The sequence below is a fragment of the Athene cunicularia genome (assembly GCF_003259725.1).
Source record: "Athene cunicularia isolate RWA chromosome 1 unlocalized genomic scaffold, athCun1 chr1_part1, whole genome shotgun sequence".
NCBI lineage: Eukaryota > Metazoa > Chordata > Aves > Strigiformes > Strigidae > Athene > Athene cunicularia.
Window position 1 is genome coordinate 9,350,166 of NW_020799091.1, and position 18,642 is coordinate 9,368,807.

At 40.5% G+C, this 18,642-nt stretch overlaps 1 protein-coding gene across 12 annotated transcripts in view; it reads left to right on the forward strand.

Moving 5' to 3' along the window:
• The window catches only part of FAT3 (FAT atypical cadherin 3), a 409,192-nt gene that overhangs the window by 86,847 nt on the left and 303,703 nt on the right, over positions 1 to 18,642 (forward strand). For all 12 annotated transcript variants that reach the window (XM_026843787.1, XM_026842179.1, XM_026845464.1 and 9 more), the window contains exon 2: positions 743 to 4,054. In XM_026843787.1, the coding sequence (XP_026699588.1) occupies positions 760 to 4,054 (3,295 nt within the window). In that variant the 5' untranslated portion in view covers positions 743 to 759. The remainder of the gene's footprint in view (positions 1 to 742; positions 4,055 to 18,642) is intronic.

Consider the following 18,642-nt stretch of genomic DNA (forward strand, 5'->3'; position numbering starts at 1 on the left):
GAGACAGATATATATATGTGTGTGTGTGTGTGTGTATGCAATTGCATATAATTAGATGTAATTCTTTCTTGATTTCTGAAGGTGTCTATAGTTAAAGTAGTAGCTGGGTAGTGCCTTTTATGTACTCTTTTTTCTTGGTAGCTCAAATTTCATCAACCGTTTGATCTTAACTGTTCATAAAAAATATGGTAATATTTGACTATCACAGTACTATGTATGTAATGAAAATCCTGTCTCCTTCCCAAACATTGGGACTAAAATATGAGTTTTTCAATATGCTCTGAAAACAAATAAGTTTACGCTTAGTTGGAGCTACTGGTAAATAAAAATAATAATTTCTGTATGTGGTTCCTCCTCTTTTATAAACTTATTCCAAAGTGTGCTTCTGATTTTTTTTCACTGTGATTATTATTCTGGGCTGCGTGCATGTGTGTATAGATGTGCAAGGGTCTTATAGGGGTTTTTATGTTAAAGTGTATATAAATATATATAAAATTTTGTATATGTTTGTATGTATGCTCATGCATACATACTACACACACACACACACACACATAAAAATATAATCTAAAACTGGTGTGCTTGTGTGTTTTTCCATTCTGTTTTGTTAAATATGTAGTGACTAGTTATTACATATATTTTATTTTGAATTAGAAATTTAATAAGTAATTTTGACATGACACTTCACAGCACAGTTTTTATCTCTTGACCAACTGTTTCCTGTTTTTTTTCTCTCTCACAGGGTGAAAGAATGATGTGATGGAGGTGAATATGGGCCGCTGGTCAGGCTCACGGCCACCTCCGTCATCCCTTGCCCTTCTGATTGTCAAGCTTCTGGCCTCTGTTTGCCAGGTGGCTCATGGGACCGCGCCACTTGGCTTTCACTTTACACATTCCACTTACAATGCTACGGTGTACGAGAATTCTGCAGCCAGGACCTATGTTAACAGCCAAACAAGGATGGGCATTACCTTGGCTGACCTTTCATGGGATATCAAGTACAGGATAGTGTCTGGTGATGATGAGGGCTTTTTTAAAGCAGAGGAAGTCATCATTGCTGACTTTTGCTTCCTAAGAATAAGGACTAAAGGTGGGAATTCTGCTATATTGAACAGAGAAATCCAGGACAACTATTTATTGATGGTGAAAGGGTCTGTCAGAGGAGAGGACTTGGAAGCATGGACAAAAGTGAACATCCAGGTTTTGGATATGAATGATTTAAGACCTTTGTTTTCACCAACCACGTACTCTGTCACAATAGCAGAAAGCACTCCTTTAAGGACTAGCATTGCACAAGTGACCGCAACAGATGCGGATATTGGGTCCAATGGTGAATTTTATTATTACTTCAAAAACAAAGTTGATCTCTTCTCTGTTCATCCTACGAGTGGTGTTATCTCCTTAAGTGGCCGGTTAAACTACGATGAGAAAAACAGATATGATCTTGAGATTTTGGCTGTGGACCGTGGGATGAAGCTTTATGGAAACAATGGTGTAAGCAGCACTGCCAAGCTTTATGTTCACATTGAACGTATAAATGAACATGCCCCAACAATAAATGTAGTAACCCATATTCCCTTCCCATCAGACAAGGAGCCTACCTATGCAGTTGTTAATATTGATGACCTAGATGAAGGAGCCAATGGAGAAATAGAATCTGTTTCCATTGTGGCTGGAGATCCGCTAGAACAGTTTTTTCTGACTAAAGAAGGTAAATGGATGAATGAGTACAAAGTCAAAGAAAGAAAGCCTATTGATTGGGACAGCTTTCCATATGGCTATAACCTGACTCTACAAGCGAAGGACAAAGGATCTCCTCAGAAATTTTCTGCAGTCAAACTGGTCCACATTGCTAGTCCCAAGAAAGAAATTATCCCCATTAAGTTTGAAAAGGAAGCATATGATATTTTAATCAGTGAATTTTCACCTCCTGGTGTGGTGGTTGCAGTAGTTAAGCTGATGCCTGAGCCACAGGGTGTGGAATATAGACTATCTCAGAGTGAGGAATCTGAGTACTTTAAGATCAATCCTAGCACGGGCCTTATTACTACTGCTCGTTCTTTGAAAATCATTGAGAAGGATCTCTATGAATTAGAAGTATACACAAACAAAGGTGATGATTTAAAAGCACAGGTTACTGTCAGGTTAGAAGATGCCAATGATCACACACCGGAGTTCCAGCAGCCCTCCTACAGCTCATTTGTCAACGAAAGTGTCCCAGTGGGGTCTAGCGTTTTGGCAGTTTCAGCAGTTGATAAAGATAGGGGAGAAAATGGATATATAACATACAGCATTGCCAGTCTGAACTCACTACCATTTACAATAAACCAGTTTACAGGTGTCATCAGCACATCTGAAGAACTGGATTTTGAGTCCTCACCAGAAAGCTACAGGTTCATTGTGAGAGCTTCTGACTGGGGTTCTCCCTACCGCCATGAAAGCGAGGTGAATGTCACCATATACATAGGCAATGTTAATGATAACAAACCCCTCTTTGAAAAAGTGGCATGTCAGGGAGTGATTTCTTCTGATTTTCCTGTTGGTGGTCACATCACTGCTGTTTCTGCAATAGACATAGATGAGTTAGAGCTTGTGAAGTACAAAATAATCTCTGGAAATGAACTTGGCATTTTTTATTTAAATCCTGACTCTGGTGTCCTGCAACTTAAAAAATCTCTAATTAATTCTGGTATAAAGAACAGCAATTTTGGCCTTAAGATAACGGCAACTGATGGAGAGAACTTTGCTGATGCTATGTTTGTTAATATTTCAGTAGTTCATGGGAAAGTGTCTTCAAAGACCTTTAGCTGTAGAGAAACCAGAGTTGCTCAGAAGCTAGCAGAAAAATTACTCAAAAAGGCAAAAGCAAATGTGAAGCTGAATTTGGAAGATGGTTTTCTTGATTTTTATTCGGTGAACCGTCAGGCACCGCATTTTGACAAATCTTTCCCTACCGATGTAAAAGTTTCAGAGGATCTGCCAGTTGGTGCCACCATCCTGAGGATAAAAGCCTACGATGCAGACTCAGGCTTTAATGGAAGAGTACTTTATACGATTTCTGATGGTAATGTAGATAGTTGTTTCAACATTGACATGGAGACAGGTGTACTTAATGTTCTTATGCCCTTGGACCGTGAAAAAACAGAGCTCTATCTTCTTAATATTACAATTTATGACTTAGGTAATCCACAGAAATCTGCATGGAGACTGTTGACTGTCACTGTGGAGGATGCAAATGATAACAAGCCTGTTTTTTTACAGGACACCTACTCAGTTAATATTTTAGAAAGTACAAGTCTTGGTACAGAGATTATCCAGGTAGAAGCCAGAGATAAAGACTTAGGATCTAATGGTGAAGTGACCTACTCTGTACTGACAGACACCCATCAATTTGCTATCAACAGTTCCACGGGAATGGTGTATGTGGCTGATCAGCTAGACCGGGAATCAAAAGCAAACTACACACTGAAGATTGAGGCTAGGGACAAAGCAGAGAGTGGCCATCAGCAGTTTTCTGTTGTGCCTCTGAAGGTTTTTTTGGATGATGTCAATGATTGCTCTCCAGCTTTTATACCATCCAGCTACAATGTGAAGGTCCTAGAGGACCTGCCAGTTGGCACCGTCATAGCTTGGTTGGAAACTCATGATCCAGATCTTGGCTTGGGAGGCCAAGTCCGTTACTCTCTGGTGAATGATTACAATGGGAGGTTTGAGATAGACAAAGCGAGCGGTGCTATCCGCTTGAACAAAGAGCTCGATTACGAGAAACAGCAGTTCTACAACCTGACTGTGCGTGCAAAGGACAAAGGGCGACCAGTTTCCCTCTCTTCTGTTTCTTTTGTGGAAGTTGAAGTGGTGGATGTTAATGAAAATCTCTATACCCCGTATTTTCCTGACTTTGCCTTCATTGGATCTGTAAAGGAAAACTCCCGCATTGGTACGAGTGTTTTGCAAGTTGTCGCTCGAGATGAGGACTCTGGAAGGGATGGAGAGATCCAGTATTCCATTAGGGATGGCAGCGGACTGGGGAGATTCAGCATAGATGAAGAAACTGGTGAGTTTTGTTTCTAATTTCCTTTTTCCTTTGTAGAGGTTTTTGCAAAAGCAAAGCTTAGGCATAATTATTTTCTACCCTTAACAAGAAATTCAGTTCTTCTTAACAGGCAAGATAAAATTATAAATAAGGATTTTCCAGGCACAGCAATGACATGACTTAATTACCTGGTACATTCATCAGTCTGTAGTTGTGAAATAATACACATTCCTTTTCAGCAGCTCTGTGATGACTCCATTTAGAAAGCAGTGATAGTTACGGAATGACTTGCTTCCAGTCACTGTATTATCTGTTGATCACTGTAAATTACTCAGGTCACCTCCACAGACTCACAACACTTGTGACCTTGAATGCAGCGTTAAACGTAATGAAAGCAAATAAGGAGCATGAAATAAGAATTATTGAATCCTAAAACCTATTTGTGGTCTTGTTCTTATTGTTGTTGGGAGTCATTTTTCATGGGAGTTAGCAGTCTGGAATGATATGCCATTCTGAGTAATACTCTTTCTTGTAGCACGATGTTCATCAGTGTTGTCATGCTTGTGTAAAGATAAAAATATACGGAAAGAGGCTTAACTGTAAAGCAACTGTGCTAGCTTTCCTTTGGTGGTGGTAATATTATGAATATGATGAACATTGATGTTAGAAAACAATAGAGTGAAGATTTTTAAGATGTTGAATTTCAGTACCACGCCACCCTGTTGGAAAATGTGGAAAACACTAAATATGAAAGGCTATCTAGTAAAACACTTAACAAACTGGCTGTTTAAATGTCTGGTAGCTGTTGGGAACAATGGTGCAGCTGTGGTACTAGAAGTAGTGAGGAAATTAGAAAATATTAGTCAACAGTTTCAGAAATGATATTAAATATGTTAGGTTTCTGGGTTTACAGTGGTTAAAGCAGACTTTGTATGTCTTTTTCTAAAGCGTTTAATTGAGAATGTGGTATTAAAACCTCAGATTAAAATGTATGTTTTGGCAAATTCAAACTGTTTAATCAAATGTCAACTTTCTAAACTGAACATTATGAAAAACAGACGACATTACAAATGCTGTGGATCGTGTCTGAACATAAGCAGTGAAAAATATTTTTATTCTATTTGTGCTATAGTCTCTCTGCTGCAGGTGTGCACAGATGACACAGTCAAAACCTTGTGTCCAGAAACATCAGCCTTGTGTCGAAAGTCAAGAGGGCACCTACTCTAATTTCCAGAAACGTTAAGAACTCACATTTCCTTCAGTGCTAATAGCAGTTGAAGGCATTCAGGCAACATTATTCAGACAGTTGAACACGAATTTCAATTTTAAGCTCCTGCATTTGAAAATTTTGGCCTACCGGCTTCTTGAGTAGCAATCAACTTCAGCTAAATGGGTTCTTTATGAAGCAGTGACAGATTACTCCAAATGCTGCAGTATTGTTCTGGAAGTCTCTGGATTTAGCATCTGTTGAAGTAAAAGGAATTGGTAAGGAGAGTAGGTTAGTGTGTGTTGCTGATTAATAAATGAACCAGTTTTTCACCTAGCCCCTAGTAGGGGTGGTAGGCTATAATAAGTTAGAGCCCCTGTTCAGTAAAGCACAAATCATGTTTTGACTTGAGTGGGAATTGTACTCAGTATTCCACTTTAAACATACTTAGTTTCTTTCTGTAATTGAAATTATTTTGTTGGGAGAAAAGCCACCACAAAGCCCTCAAATTTAAAAGTTGCAAATATTTTTCTGCCTTTCACTCTCTCGCAAGTATTTTCATGAAAATGAATCAACCTGCGCTGTTTCACTAAACCGTTCCAGAAGACACTTGAAAACCCAGCAGATCAAAAGACTTCTGGATTCTTCTTTTGTTTTCCCAAACTGTTCAATACAACTTAAGCTTTCTCGAAACCAACTTGGAGAACGCTTGGGTGCATAGCTGCAGCCAAGGCAATGTGAAGAGACAGGGCTTAGGGATTCAGGAGTTACTCTGAGTCATGTTGTTGTAACCCAAGTGCAGAATTTGACCTGCTGTGTCAAATAGGACACAACATTAATACTCTGTTATTGAACTGGTGGCAACTTAAATGCTGCTGAATGATGAATCAGCTTTCTAGCTGTAGAAAAGAGCTCAAGTCACATATTGAATTAATTTACAAAGAGATAGCTGTTTATTTACTTTCAGCGCAGTTAATTTGTCACTTTTAAACTGACCAACTCTATTGGCTTATGCACTGTCTCCCCCGAAATTTGTGAGGGTAAGCAGGAGCACGAAGTACAACAAATCAATAATTTTGGCTGCTGCCTTAATGAAAAGAAGACTGCAGTATCCATTATAATCATTAGGATATAAACTAGGCCAAATTCATCCTGAGATGTGAGCAGTCTGGACTCCAAGCAAGTCTGGGCTTTCAGCAAAATTCTGCTCGAGTGCGTTATTTTTATTCTGCAATATTCCATCTTAATGGTGTCACCCCATATGCTGAGTGAGACATGCCTGTGCTTGCTGGTGCTTGTTGATACTAAGGAGGGGGAACGGTGCAGCAATACGGAAGGAGGAGCTTTCCTTCATGGTGCAACTCCACCACATCATGCTGCTGCATGCTTGTTGGCTTTGTTCTTGTTCCACTGTAGATGTAAACTGGTGCATACAGAAATGTGGGTTCCACAAAAGGCTGTTCTCCATTCAGGTCAAAACAGTGATTTATGGTCACAGAGTTTTGGAGTTTCCTCCATATTGGCCAATATAGATCTCTTTGCATAGGGTAGATGTGCGAATTGTGGTGCTTTTAGTTTGATAAGAGATGTGCCATGGGGGTGAGCCTGGGATTTCCATCCCACAGTTCTGCTCTTTGCTTTGTGTTGTAGAGAAATTGGTTTTGAGGATTATCATTGTTGTGTTACAACATTCCCTGCTAAAAACTCTAGTTCATATGTGGTAACCAGAAATATAGGGAGTGTTTGCCAGCTAGAAGTATTCGATGAAGTGAAATTTTGCATGTATTTGGTCCCACAACCTTGTGAATCACTTCCAAGTTGGTTTTAATGGATTTACTTTACTTTTTTTCAGGAGGCAGAGCCTTCAAATTTGTAAATCAATAAAAACTCTGCTGAAGTAGAAGGCAGCAGTTCCTGACCTCCTCCAACTCCATCCCTGGTTTCCCACTAGTACCTTAGCCAGCAGACTAAATTTCTCATGGGTTTACAACTCAATCCATGGTTCATACCTAAAAATTGTTTTAAGACTGTTCTAGAGGTTAAAAAAAAACCTCACTTTTTTTTTTTTTCCAATAGAGAAGTCTAATTTGTTGATTCCTGCTCAGTGGAGATTGAATTTGTCACTAGCTTAGGTATACAGTTCAAACTTACTGATTTTTCTATCTTCACTGGCTTATTTATTGACTGTTGGTGTAAATGTCACAAGCTTGCCATTTAAGATCTGCACTAAGGGACATGTAATGTGATCCTGCCATTTATGGATTCCCTTTTTCCTTCTATCTCCTGTTCAGAACAACTTTTTTTTTTTGCATCCCTCTCATTCTCTTGGACTCCAGAGATGTAATATCTATGATGAAATATGGTCATCTACAGTCAGAACTAGTCACTGCAGACTTTTCCTCATAGTCAACAGAGAGAAATGGGCAATTGAGAAACATGATTCATTTTACCCTATAGTGAAAATATGAAATAAGTTGGATGAATCAAGCTCTAAAAATGTGCAAAGGTTCTTGTATGACTAGCTCAGAGGTGGAGGTTTACACTAAACACCTTGCTTTGGTCAGATGTAATCCATCCCTCTTAACTGTAAACCAACCATAAACAAGAATATGTGCTGTTAGGTTCATATGCTAGGTAATTTGTGATGATTCCTCTCTACCAGCTTCATGTTTTTAGCTTAATTTCAGGGAATTGTCTCTCAATATGAAACTGACGCATAAATGCAATTCTAGAAATAAGTAGTAGGAAGAAGGTTTTCTGAGAGTATAGGAGATGAGTTATACAACTAATATTTTATGATTTTTCATTTTCTGAGAATACAGTGTTAGACAGAGCATCCCACCCTCTTTTCTATTTATAGAAAGTCATCAAAATCTGATGCTTTGATCTTACTTGTGGAGGTGGGTGGTAATCTTCCCTTTATGCAACTTAGGCTATGGAGAAGCTTGAGCCATTTCTTCATCTCTAGTACTGCTTCCTGTCTGGTATGTTCCTCCACACTCCTTGCCAGTCTGCTAATTGCAGTTCCTTAGAAAAGAATTGTGTAAAAACCCCTTCATATTTCTAGATTGTATTAACACAAAATGAGCAGAGATCTGTTAAATATTTTTGTGGGATGACAGTAAACTCTGAGTTTTCATTATACTGATAGCTCTAATAGACATAACTACTTCTCTGGAAATGGTGTCTGTTAGAGGTCCTCTACTGCCCTCTTAAAAAACTGGGTTTTCTCATCTCTGGTTTTCTCTACTGTGGTATCACCCTCATAGTACTGATACGACAGTAGAGTGGTGTATTTTTGCTGTCTCAGGAGCTGGTGGTGAGTCCACCAAATTCATATGGGTTTATGATACCACCTACCTTGGGTGACTAAATATCACCTACCATTTTTCTGGCTGCAGTTGGGACTCAGGTAGTGAGACTTCCTGACTTCTCAAAAGGTTGAGTTAGATGAGATCAGTCCTAGCCTAAATGCTGACGTATTCCTTCTCATTTTTTTAATGATTTGTGGTTCAACTAAACAGCATTCTTGACTCGAGCTTCACTTCTTAGTCTGACATGTGTTTTTACTCTGTGCAGAGTTGATGTAACAGCCTGGCACTCAAAGAGTTTCTATATTTACCCCTACGCTACCCATGGATATACTAGTAATAGCAAAAGAATAAAATGAGCTCTAGAGGAGCAGAGAGAGTAGACAAACTCAGCATCTTCTGCTACAAAGACTTCTGCAGGCTTGATTGGAGCTGGTGTGGCAGTGTCCTGGGATGCAAGGGCCACACCTCGATTCCTGTGTTCAGTTTTGGGCCCCTCACTACAAAAAGGCCATTGAATGACTCGAGCGTGTCCAGAGAAGGGCAACGGAGCTGGTGCAGGGTCTGGAGCACAGGTCGTACGGGGAGCGGCTGAGGGAACTGGGGGGGTTTAGTCTGGAGAAGAGGAGGCTGAGGGGAGACCTCATCGCCCTCTACAGCTCCCTGACAGGAGGGTGCAGAGAGCTGGGGATGAGTCTCTCTAACAAAGTAGTAAGTGATAGGACAAGAGGTGATGGCCTCCAGTTGTGCCAGGGAAGGTTGAGGCTAGATATTAGGAAGCATTTCTTTCCAGAAGGGATTGTTGGGCATTGGAATGGGCTGCCCAGGGAGGTGGTGGAGTCCCCATCCCTGGAGGGGTTTAAGACACGTTGATATAGTGCTGAGGGATCTGGTGTAGTTGGGAACTGTCAGTGTTAGGTTAATGGTTGGACTGGCTGATCTTCAAGGTCTTTTCCAACCTAGACGATTCTGTGATTCTGCGAATGACTAACTCCACTGTATGTGGGAAAACTGAAGCAATAAGGCGTTTGCTGCTTCTTAGGAAAGGATTGAAATATCTTCTTAAATCCCATTGAAACTGAACATGAAGATAAAATAGTGGTATTAATGAAATGCTTAGGGGATCTTTAATGTTCTTGCAAAGCCTATAAGCATGGATTTAAGCAACCTGCAAAACTTACTAACCTAATTTCCTAAGGTTATTCAGGAGTCTGAGTCCCCTGATTTTCATTGGGACTTTAAATTTAGGCATTAGCTGGCACTAATTTCCACCCCCATAGAGGCCCTCTGATAAGAACACAAGCTGGAGATGACCTTATTAACTTGTTATCTTTAGGTGCTTTCAGCCCTGAAATTCAAATGAATAAGCCAAGCCTGTCTTTCACAGTGCTGAAATCTTGAAGATACTATTAAATGGAGGTGGAGTTCAAGTTATTACAGACTCTATGAATTTATTTATGGTGCCAAGGATAGCAGTCTGATCTTCTATTTTGATACCTTTTATGATACCTCAAGAGTGATAGAAATTCCTGACAAACTGTGGCTAGAGTCTAAAAAGAAGCCAGTCAGTGTTGGAAAACCCTAATCATGGCTTCAAATGACTAATAATGGAAACTAGAAACACCAGATGATATAGTTTACAATAAAGCAGACCTGCCTGCACTGTTATATCTGTTTGGCAGAAGGGAATAAATTTATTGCTTGAGACTCCTTGCATGTTGTCGCCGTCCTCTAAAACAGTTTTCGGTTATTTTGTGTGCAAGTTGAAAGATACTTTCATTTATTACAATTTGAGTGGTCTGATAAATATTTATGTGGGACCATGTCTAGAATTTCCTTGAAACAAAACCAAGTAAAAATGAAAATGGTTTGTGATACTTGATTTCTTTTTTCCCTTGCTTGTTTAATTTTATGAAAGCATGTAGGAGCTAGTGGGTAAATCTGTGCAGACTCACTGGTAGGATTGAATTGTAGAGTTTTGAGGCATTACTGTTACAGATGTTCTGCATTTTCCTAGTAAGTGCAGGCAAATTTCATTGTGCAGGGCCAGTATTTCAGAGCCACTTAATTACCCCAGGCTTCTAAAACCAGATTTCAAAGTAAATTCAGGACATACAAGAAAAGTGTCAATGGGTGTTTCTGGGAGGTGGCTCAGGAGAGAGGGATGCTTAAAGGGGAGGCACTTGGAGCAGCCCCTCTGGACTGGAGATCATCGGTCTTCATCCTGCCCATGATGGCTCTCCTGAGCAGCCTCTCTGGGAAGGAGAGTGCCAGATGGATCACAGAGCATAGTCCTGGCTAAAATCTGGTTTGTCATCCCGTATCTGTGTCAGGGATGAATAGAGCATTCCTGGGAGCAGCTATTTCTGAGTCTGTGGTACTGTGTTATCGTTGTTCTGTGAGTTATCTCTGGCAGCTTTTAATAGTGCAACCTTTTCTTCATTTATGATTACTAATTTTAGGAAAGTAATTGCTAACATTTTTCTTTTCCTTTAAAATTAGTTGTGGTAGAAAAACAAGGTTTTTTTTATAAATTCTTTGTCTGTGTTTGTAATTTCCCTGTAATTTGTAGCTGTAAATTAGTAAAGGAACAAGGCATGTCTTGGTTTCACTGTAATGAATTTGTTTAACTTTTTATGTAATAATATGAACCCTAAAACAATGCATCAGCTTACAAAAATATTTACTTTAAAGGGTCCTTAGTATCATCTGACATACTTTCCTAAGTTTCTTAAATGAGGCCAGTCGTGCAGAATTGTTCCGTTCAAGCTGTTCAGCTCACTTGGCTTTATACCCCATAAAACAGCTCACAATGTACAATTTTAATAGCTAGCTGTAATTTGCCTGTTTTCCCTTCTCTGGAAAATGTTTAGAGAATCTCCTTTATTATTCAGGATGCTCCTGATGATACAACATTTTTTCCTCAATCTCCAAGTAATTTATTTATTAATAAAGAAATGTGAAGTTTGTATTTCCTCCTGTCACCTTTATCACCCTTAAGATTTGTTTCTAATAGTATTTTGTATTATTGTGTGTTCTGTTATTCTCTCTCTTAGTGTGTAAGCCCAGAAGTGACCCCTACTTTATCCTGTGCATCATCATACATTAAATTATCCAGGTTCTCCTGCATAATCAGAAATCTTATGCCCAAAGTGCCAGCCATGGGACCAAGCCACAAGGTAGTCAGTTAGATGATACTAGAGGAAAATTGACTTCCTGAGCATCTGGTGTTCAGTCTGAGCATCAGCTTTATCCTGACATCACTTCAGACCATGATCTGCCTTCTCATGCAAGCAATTCTTGGTAGTTCAGAGGAAACTGGAGAAAAATCCACTTAACTCTTTCAAAGCACTGATAGAAGCCCAGGGGCATTGAGAAGTGATGTTAATGCAAAACTGAAAGTTTATGAGCATGTGAAAGACAATACAAACAGTCCCATCCTCCTGAGACATATAGAGGAGGGTGTTTCAACAGTGTCTAAGATTATGTGGAGCCACTTTGGTCTACTGACTAATCCTTCCCTGAAACAAGTCCAAGAGAGAGGAATCTCCAGTAGCCAATAACACTGAGGACACATCCTGCTGTCTGACCCTTGCAGCAGGTTGCGCAGCTTTATAGGGAGCAGTAGAATTTGAGAGTTAATCCAGGAATTTGTGGGGCTGGTCTGGAGCAGAGACAGGTGGTAACACTGAACTGAATAAAAATAAAAGTCCATGTATCTCTTCCCTTGCTTCAGTACATAGATAGGCTCCAGGATTTACCCTGGAAGTTGGATTAAGGGTACCTTTTATAAAGCTGCTTGCAGTTCAAGGACTACAAGTAATGGCACATCAGACAGTTGCTTGGAAAGCTCTTCCAATCTTTCATTGCTCTCATTGCTAAAAAATTGTGTCGTATTTTAAGGCTGTTTGGCTAATTTCAATGTTCAGGTCTTGGCACTTGTTAGGTCTTTGCTAACAAGGTAAAAATAAAATAAAATTAAAAAATCCTTCCACTGTCAGTTCTCTTTCTATTCGTATGTATGTGTTTACCTGAAAATAGATGTTTGGAGATGAGTTTCTATAGCTCTCGGAACAGATTCTTTTAATCTGTAGTCTGCTGTTTAATGTAAACATCTTTATTACATTTTATACACTTATGGTGTCTTATTAGCATTGAAGTGTTGCCAGTAAGAAATAACTGAGAGAAAGCCAAGCAAAGTGCATGTGGGGAGGGAGTTTTCATCACAGTTGGTTTGCATTAGGTGTTTGCTCTAATACATTTTTGTGTTTCTCAGACTTAAGTTGTCCACTGGCATTGACTTGATCATTTTGTCTGTAGCTAATAAAAAAGGAGTAGGTCCTTTCAGTTGTGGTTAGGAGTTTGTCACATCTTTCTCTTTTTTCTGGGGATGTTTTTGGGACAGCTCTGCAGGCTCTGTACCTCCAGTGTTTTGCAGAGCACAGGGCAGGGATGTGGGGTGAGAAGCTGCATCATTGCTCACTGGGCCCTGAGCATCGTAATTAGGTGACATGGGGATTAAGTTGGACATGTAACATGGGCCAGTGTTCATGTCATATGACTTTGCTCCCCTGGTTAAATGTCTCGCACAGTCTGGCCATGAATGTGGTGCTCAGGTAAGGTGAGGTGAGTCCTACCCCAGGAGGTGAAAGGTGGCCAGGTGAGTCCTGCTGGTGGTACCTGCCCCCTGCTCGGGCAGGCGTTGCTGCAGTGCACCATGGCAGCAAGGAGTGTGTGAAGATGTAGGGCTGTGCTTGGTGTCCTCCTTGCTCTCTGCATCAGGGGAACGAGAAAGAAAATGGGGAGCGTGGGTCTGCAGAGAGCTGTGGTACCTCTGGTGCATCCCCATCTAAATGCCTGGGGGCATCAGGACATGCTGTGGAGATTACCTGCCCCTCCATTTAGATGCTCATGCTGATTTTTTGCCGGTTTATGTCTGTACCATGCCCTGAAGATACTAACCAAAAGAATATTTTCGTAGCCAGCTGCATCTCAATTTTGCAGCTGTTCTCCACTGGTGACAGTCTTGTTACTAGAACCCCACCCAAGAGGTAGGCAGCCTGAAGCTGCTTCTCTTAGGAAATGCTTTTCAGTTACTTTGATGGTATTTTCATTTTGTATTTGAGCATAATGTGCTCATACATGTATGAGTGACAGGTTTCCAAGGTGAGGGACTGGAGAGGTGTGCAGCTCTGGGGCTTAGGGAGATGCTGAGGTTTGGGTCTGGCTCGAGCTAGGTGGCTGCTTTTGCCAGTGAAAATCAGTTTTTAGTTATAAACCTGAGCTTGTGGCCATCAGTACTGATGAATAATCATCCTAGCGACTATAAGGAAGGAAATTAAACTTTCTTGCTTTAATTTATGTCAGAAGCAATTATGCAGAGGTGTTTACATTGGCCTGAGAGGAATCTGATTGTATGTGGTTTCAATAGCTCTCTTTCCACAGTGTGATAGCTAGATCTGCCCGTTTTTCACAAGTGAAGCCTTCAGTTCTTCAGCTTTACTAAAATTAGCATAGCAAATTCATTTTTGATTTTGATTTTAGATCATTGCAGCCCATAATTAATTATATGCATAATTATTTAGGGATTTTTTCCTCTTCATTTGAAACTTTTACTGAGAATTTGTGTTCTGGAAATGTTACTTTACACACAGGTCATTAAAAATAGTTTTGCTTCTCACCACTGATTCAGTTTATAAGGTAAAGATTTTACAAAAAGAAAAAAAAAAACCTAACTGTGAATCAGTTAAATTTTTAATAACTTTTTTTTTTTTTCAAAAAGCTTTATTTTTATGAGAGAATAACTATGGGATTTAATTAAATTTGCCAGAATACTTCACAGTCCCAGAACAGCTTTAATCTAAAGTACACAAATTATTTTTCACATTTTAATGAAGGAAGCTCTTTGATGTACAATATTTATGTAGTTTCCCATTTTACTGAAAGGGTGTGAGAGGTGTAGATAAGTTAATAGTTTGCTTCTTTTTCTTTGGGGGAGAGGGTAGGAGATGAAAATGTAGAAATTCATTAAAACCAATGGGAACTTGAGCTGTTCACATCTCTGTAATGAAGTTGTATTTGGCCGTAGCCTACAGTGGCCATAGCATACAGTTGGGACAGATTTTTCCAACTCGCAGCATGTTTTTCCATGCAAGACCACCCTTACACTATACAAGCTCTTGGAGGTGGTTTTGAAAGGACTGGATTTTACTTTTTCTTCTTGAAATAGTCTTTAAGGATGAATTGGTTGGCACTGCACTACTTCTATTGGTTATATTCGGTGGGGTTTAACCTTGCTTTAATCATTAAGGAGTAACTCCTAGGTGATGGCAGACCACAGTCCAAGCCATTGTCAGTGATTAATGCAGCTTTCTCTGGGATGATAACCTTATATTTTGCTGTTGGGGGGAGAGCACTGACTAGTGGCAAGCACCAGCAGTGTGACCCGATCCAGGGATACCCAGAGTTCTGGGCTACCAGCAGCCAGAGGGGGATCGGAGTGAAACCTCAGTGGGACTTTGGAGCTGATTCTTCTGAGAAGATGTGGGTCCTTCCCAGGGATGGGGCAGCCTCCCTCGCTTTAACCTTTCCCAGCACTGCTTTTCAGAGACACCCGCTTCACCCTTCTCCTTAAGGAGATCTTGAATATAGCAAGATTCAGCCCACATGAGGTACTTCTGTTAGAAGCCTCACAAACTTTTAATAATGTGATTTTTTTCCTCTCACAGTACCAGGGATGGGGAAGTGTGTTCTGTACCTTCGGTACCTACATGCAAAGTAATGGTGTGTTCATCTCTGTGAGGAGCAGTTACACCAGCCATTTGCTGATAAGGTGCTTTTTTTTTTCAAGCATGTGACTCCTTTGCATCCCAGTGTGGCTTTACCTTTAATGAGGAATCTTCCTTTTAGGAACATGTTGTTCAGTGTGGGCAGCAAGCTGCTTCTGAGGTGCAAAGCGTCCTTCTGGAGAAAGACATAATAATCTAAAAGGAAGACTGTTCCTACAGTGACATTTTGAGAGGAGATGAGGACTGTTTATGAGGAAGGAACAGGACTGGCATTTAGCTGTGCTGGCTAAAGGGTAAATGGCAAAATATGTTTAATAAATGTGACCTAATGACTGCTGACTCTAGAGTTTGGCCCCCCATCAATTTATCATCAAACCCCACTGCTGATTCTCTCTGAAGGTGGAAGGTAATATCTAAATGATATCTGAATTATCTGAACTATAAAGATTGAATTTGTTGATGCTGAAAGTGGGGGGGAAAAAAGCATTCTGCTGATGGATATCACTGACTGTAGCCATTTCTGCAGTGCAAAGTGTTGTACTCCTATATTGTTAGGAGCACAGAAGGGTTGAAGTTGTTTTTGTGTAAACATATCAGTATTTGAAACTTTCTGTATATGTTTCAGCTCTTTCATGGGGATTTCCTTTAATTGCTTAATCTTTCATAATGAACATTAATCTGTCATTGGCAAAGATAAAATCCAGCTAATTCTCAGAAAATCTGCTTCTCTATTCCCACAAATTAAAAATCCTCTGATACGAGTTGGAAGCTCTGTCTAGACATTGAATGAACATGGTCAGAAATAACCGTGTGGTCACAGGGAGGGGTAACTGGGCTGCTTTACACTGTCAATCATAATCCAGTCCACTTTGACAGGAGTGTTTGGACTCTCCTGGAAAGTCCCTGGAGGTCATGGGAACCTCTGGCAAAGGAGTTGTGACCCCCTTTCTGTAGTCACCTGGATCCAGCAGATACCATCTTCCCCAGCAGGTTTCCTAAAGGGCTGATCTATACAGACCCCCCCCAGAGCTTTTACTGTATTAACTTGAATTGCAAATCCCATCGTTTCAGTCAAATAAGGCTGTGATTTTCGAGCAAGTTCAAGAAAGCAATGAGAGAAGTACTCATCTTTTCTTTTTTTTGAGAAAAGGAGTGAGAAGATGAGTTCCCTGATTGGATTTATGGGCTCCACATTTTGTTGGAGGTAGGGAAGGAAGATCAGATGCAAAGCTTAAGGGTTGGGTTGCCTTTTTGATGCTTATGACCCTATGGATTTGAGAGCATCCATGCACAGAGCTGCAGTGGTATAACTCATGTAATCAAAATTCATACTGAGCCATATATAAGCATTTACAGCTTGTGCATATAGGAACTTTGTAATTCCCTGTTCTGCAGAGGTTGCTTGATGGAGAGTCATCATGATAAACCAGAAGTGATTTTTAGCAGGATGGAGGAATATCTTGGAAATAACATGTGGAAAGAGCCTACTGGTTTGTCCTGGCTTTGTCGTAGAAGAGGTAGCTGTGATAGAGTGAGCAGGATGTGTGCTAACACAGGGATTCAGTGTGTTAGCTGGTTAGGTTGGTTATTTGCTACGTGGTGTTTATGCTGTGGTCCCCTGAGCCTCGAGCTGAAATTACAAGTCAGAGCAACTATCAGACGGACAAAGCTTCTTACTACATGTTAGAGAGAGAGATAAAATCCCTCTGGCAGTATGACTAACCTTTTCATGCCTCGCTTTACCTGTCTGTACAATAAGTCTAATGATCATCACATTGTCAAAGGCATTTTTGTGCCACTTGTGATGCTCGCATGATTAATGGGTTTAAAATGCTATGAGTGATTTTGATGGAAATATACATCAAAGTGCATTGCAACAGTTGTATGTAATACAGTTACTTGATATGTGGAGGTGGAGGGTGTTAAAGGAGAAGTCCTTTCAGGAGTCACTTTCCCAGTCCACTCTTCAAGGAGATCTGTAGTATCTCAGTGACCTATTTAAGCTAGTACATTTGTTCCAAATAATTAACTATCAAAATGTTACATTGACTGCACTGGAGATACCCAACAGCCACCTGCTCAGGTTGCTCAGTTGTTCCTTTCAGTCTTCCAGGGTGAGTGCTGATCTGAAACCTGGCTGACTGCAGTGCTGGATGGAAACAAAATGCAAAATAAATTCCAGGACCAAGTGCCACAGATCACTATTGCTCCCTTCCTGATATAACTATCATGTCTCTATTTGGCCTAATCAAGGGACTGGTAGGTAGTCCTATGATACATCCTTTTAAGAGGGTAAAAAAATGGGTCTACAGGATTTTTTTAGCCATTCTTGCCAGTTGTGGAGCTGATGGCCAGAGGTAGAAAACTATGTTGGACATTTGCCTTGGCAAAACATTCCTTGTAAGAAACAATGAGAGACCATTTTGGTGGACTCGGGAGTTTTTGGAGTTTTCTCCTGCCTCTCAGGCACCATGGGAAGAAGACGCTTGGATGTTCTTGAGCGAGATACTTTCTGAGATACCATAAATAATTTGTCAAGGGTAGGGGGTGAGATGGGGCTCTGCAGCTAACCAGAATCAGAGGTTTAGTGCTGGATTATGCCCTGGATAGCAGGAGGACCTCCAGCCCTGCACAGCCGCTGGCATGCCTGGCTGCAGGACAGCAGACAGCAAAGCATGCCAGAAATGTGCAGCTTCTGTGTCCGTGCCATGGTTTGGTGCACACAAGGTGAGCATAGCAGGGTGGGAAGGCATGGGGAGCTCAGTCAATACTTCTTTCTTAACTTACCTTAGTAAATAGTTTCAGCAGCTACTAGCTAACCTGCCTGCTTATACTAATTTCCATGTCAGTAAGGAGCCCTGCCATGGTGTCTTAGTTTTAAATCTAGTACAGGACTCACCAGACAGGTGACAGAAATTAATCTGATCAACTAATTCCGTTTTTTGGGTTTGGGGTAGTTCAAGACAGCACGCAGAAGCTAGGGAAAGAGATTAATGCTGCCTGCCTTGCCAAAATGTTTGATGGGTTATGTGGCATAAAAGACAGCAGTGGTTCTTTTAGGGAAGGATGCTCCGACATCTTGTATTCCTTCCATTTTTCCACCCTGTTTCAATAACGGTACCAACTTCTGCACTGCAAGCAGAGCTGCAGATGTCTCCTTTCTTTCCTGTAATACTTGACCTTCTCTGTTTTTCTTGAATTTTGTTGGTTTTATTTTGGTTTGGGGGTTGGGGTTTTTTTTTGGGGGGTGGGGTGGTGGTGTTTTTTGGGTTTTTTTTGTGGTTTTTTGTTTGTTTGTGGTTT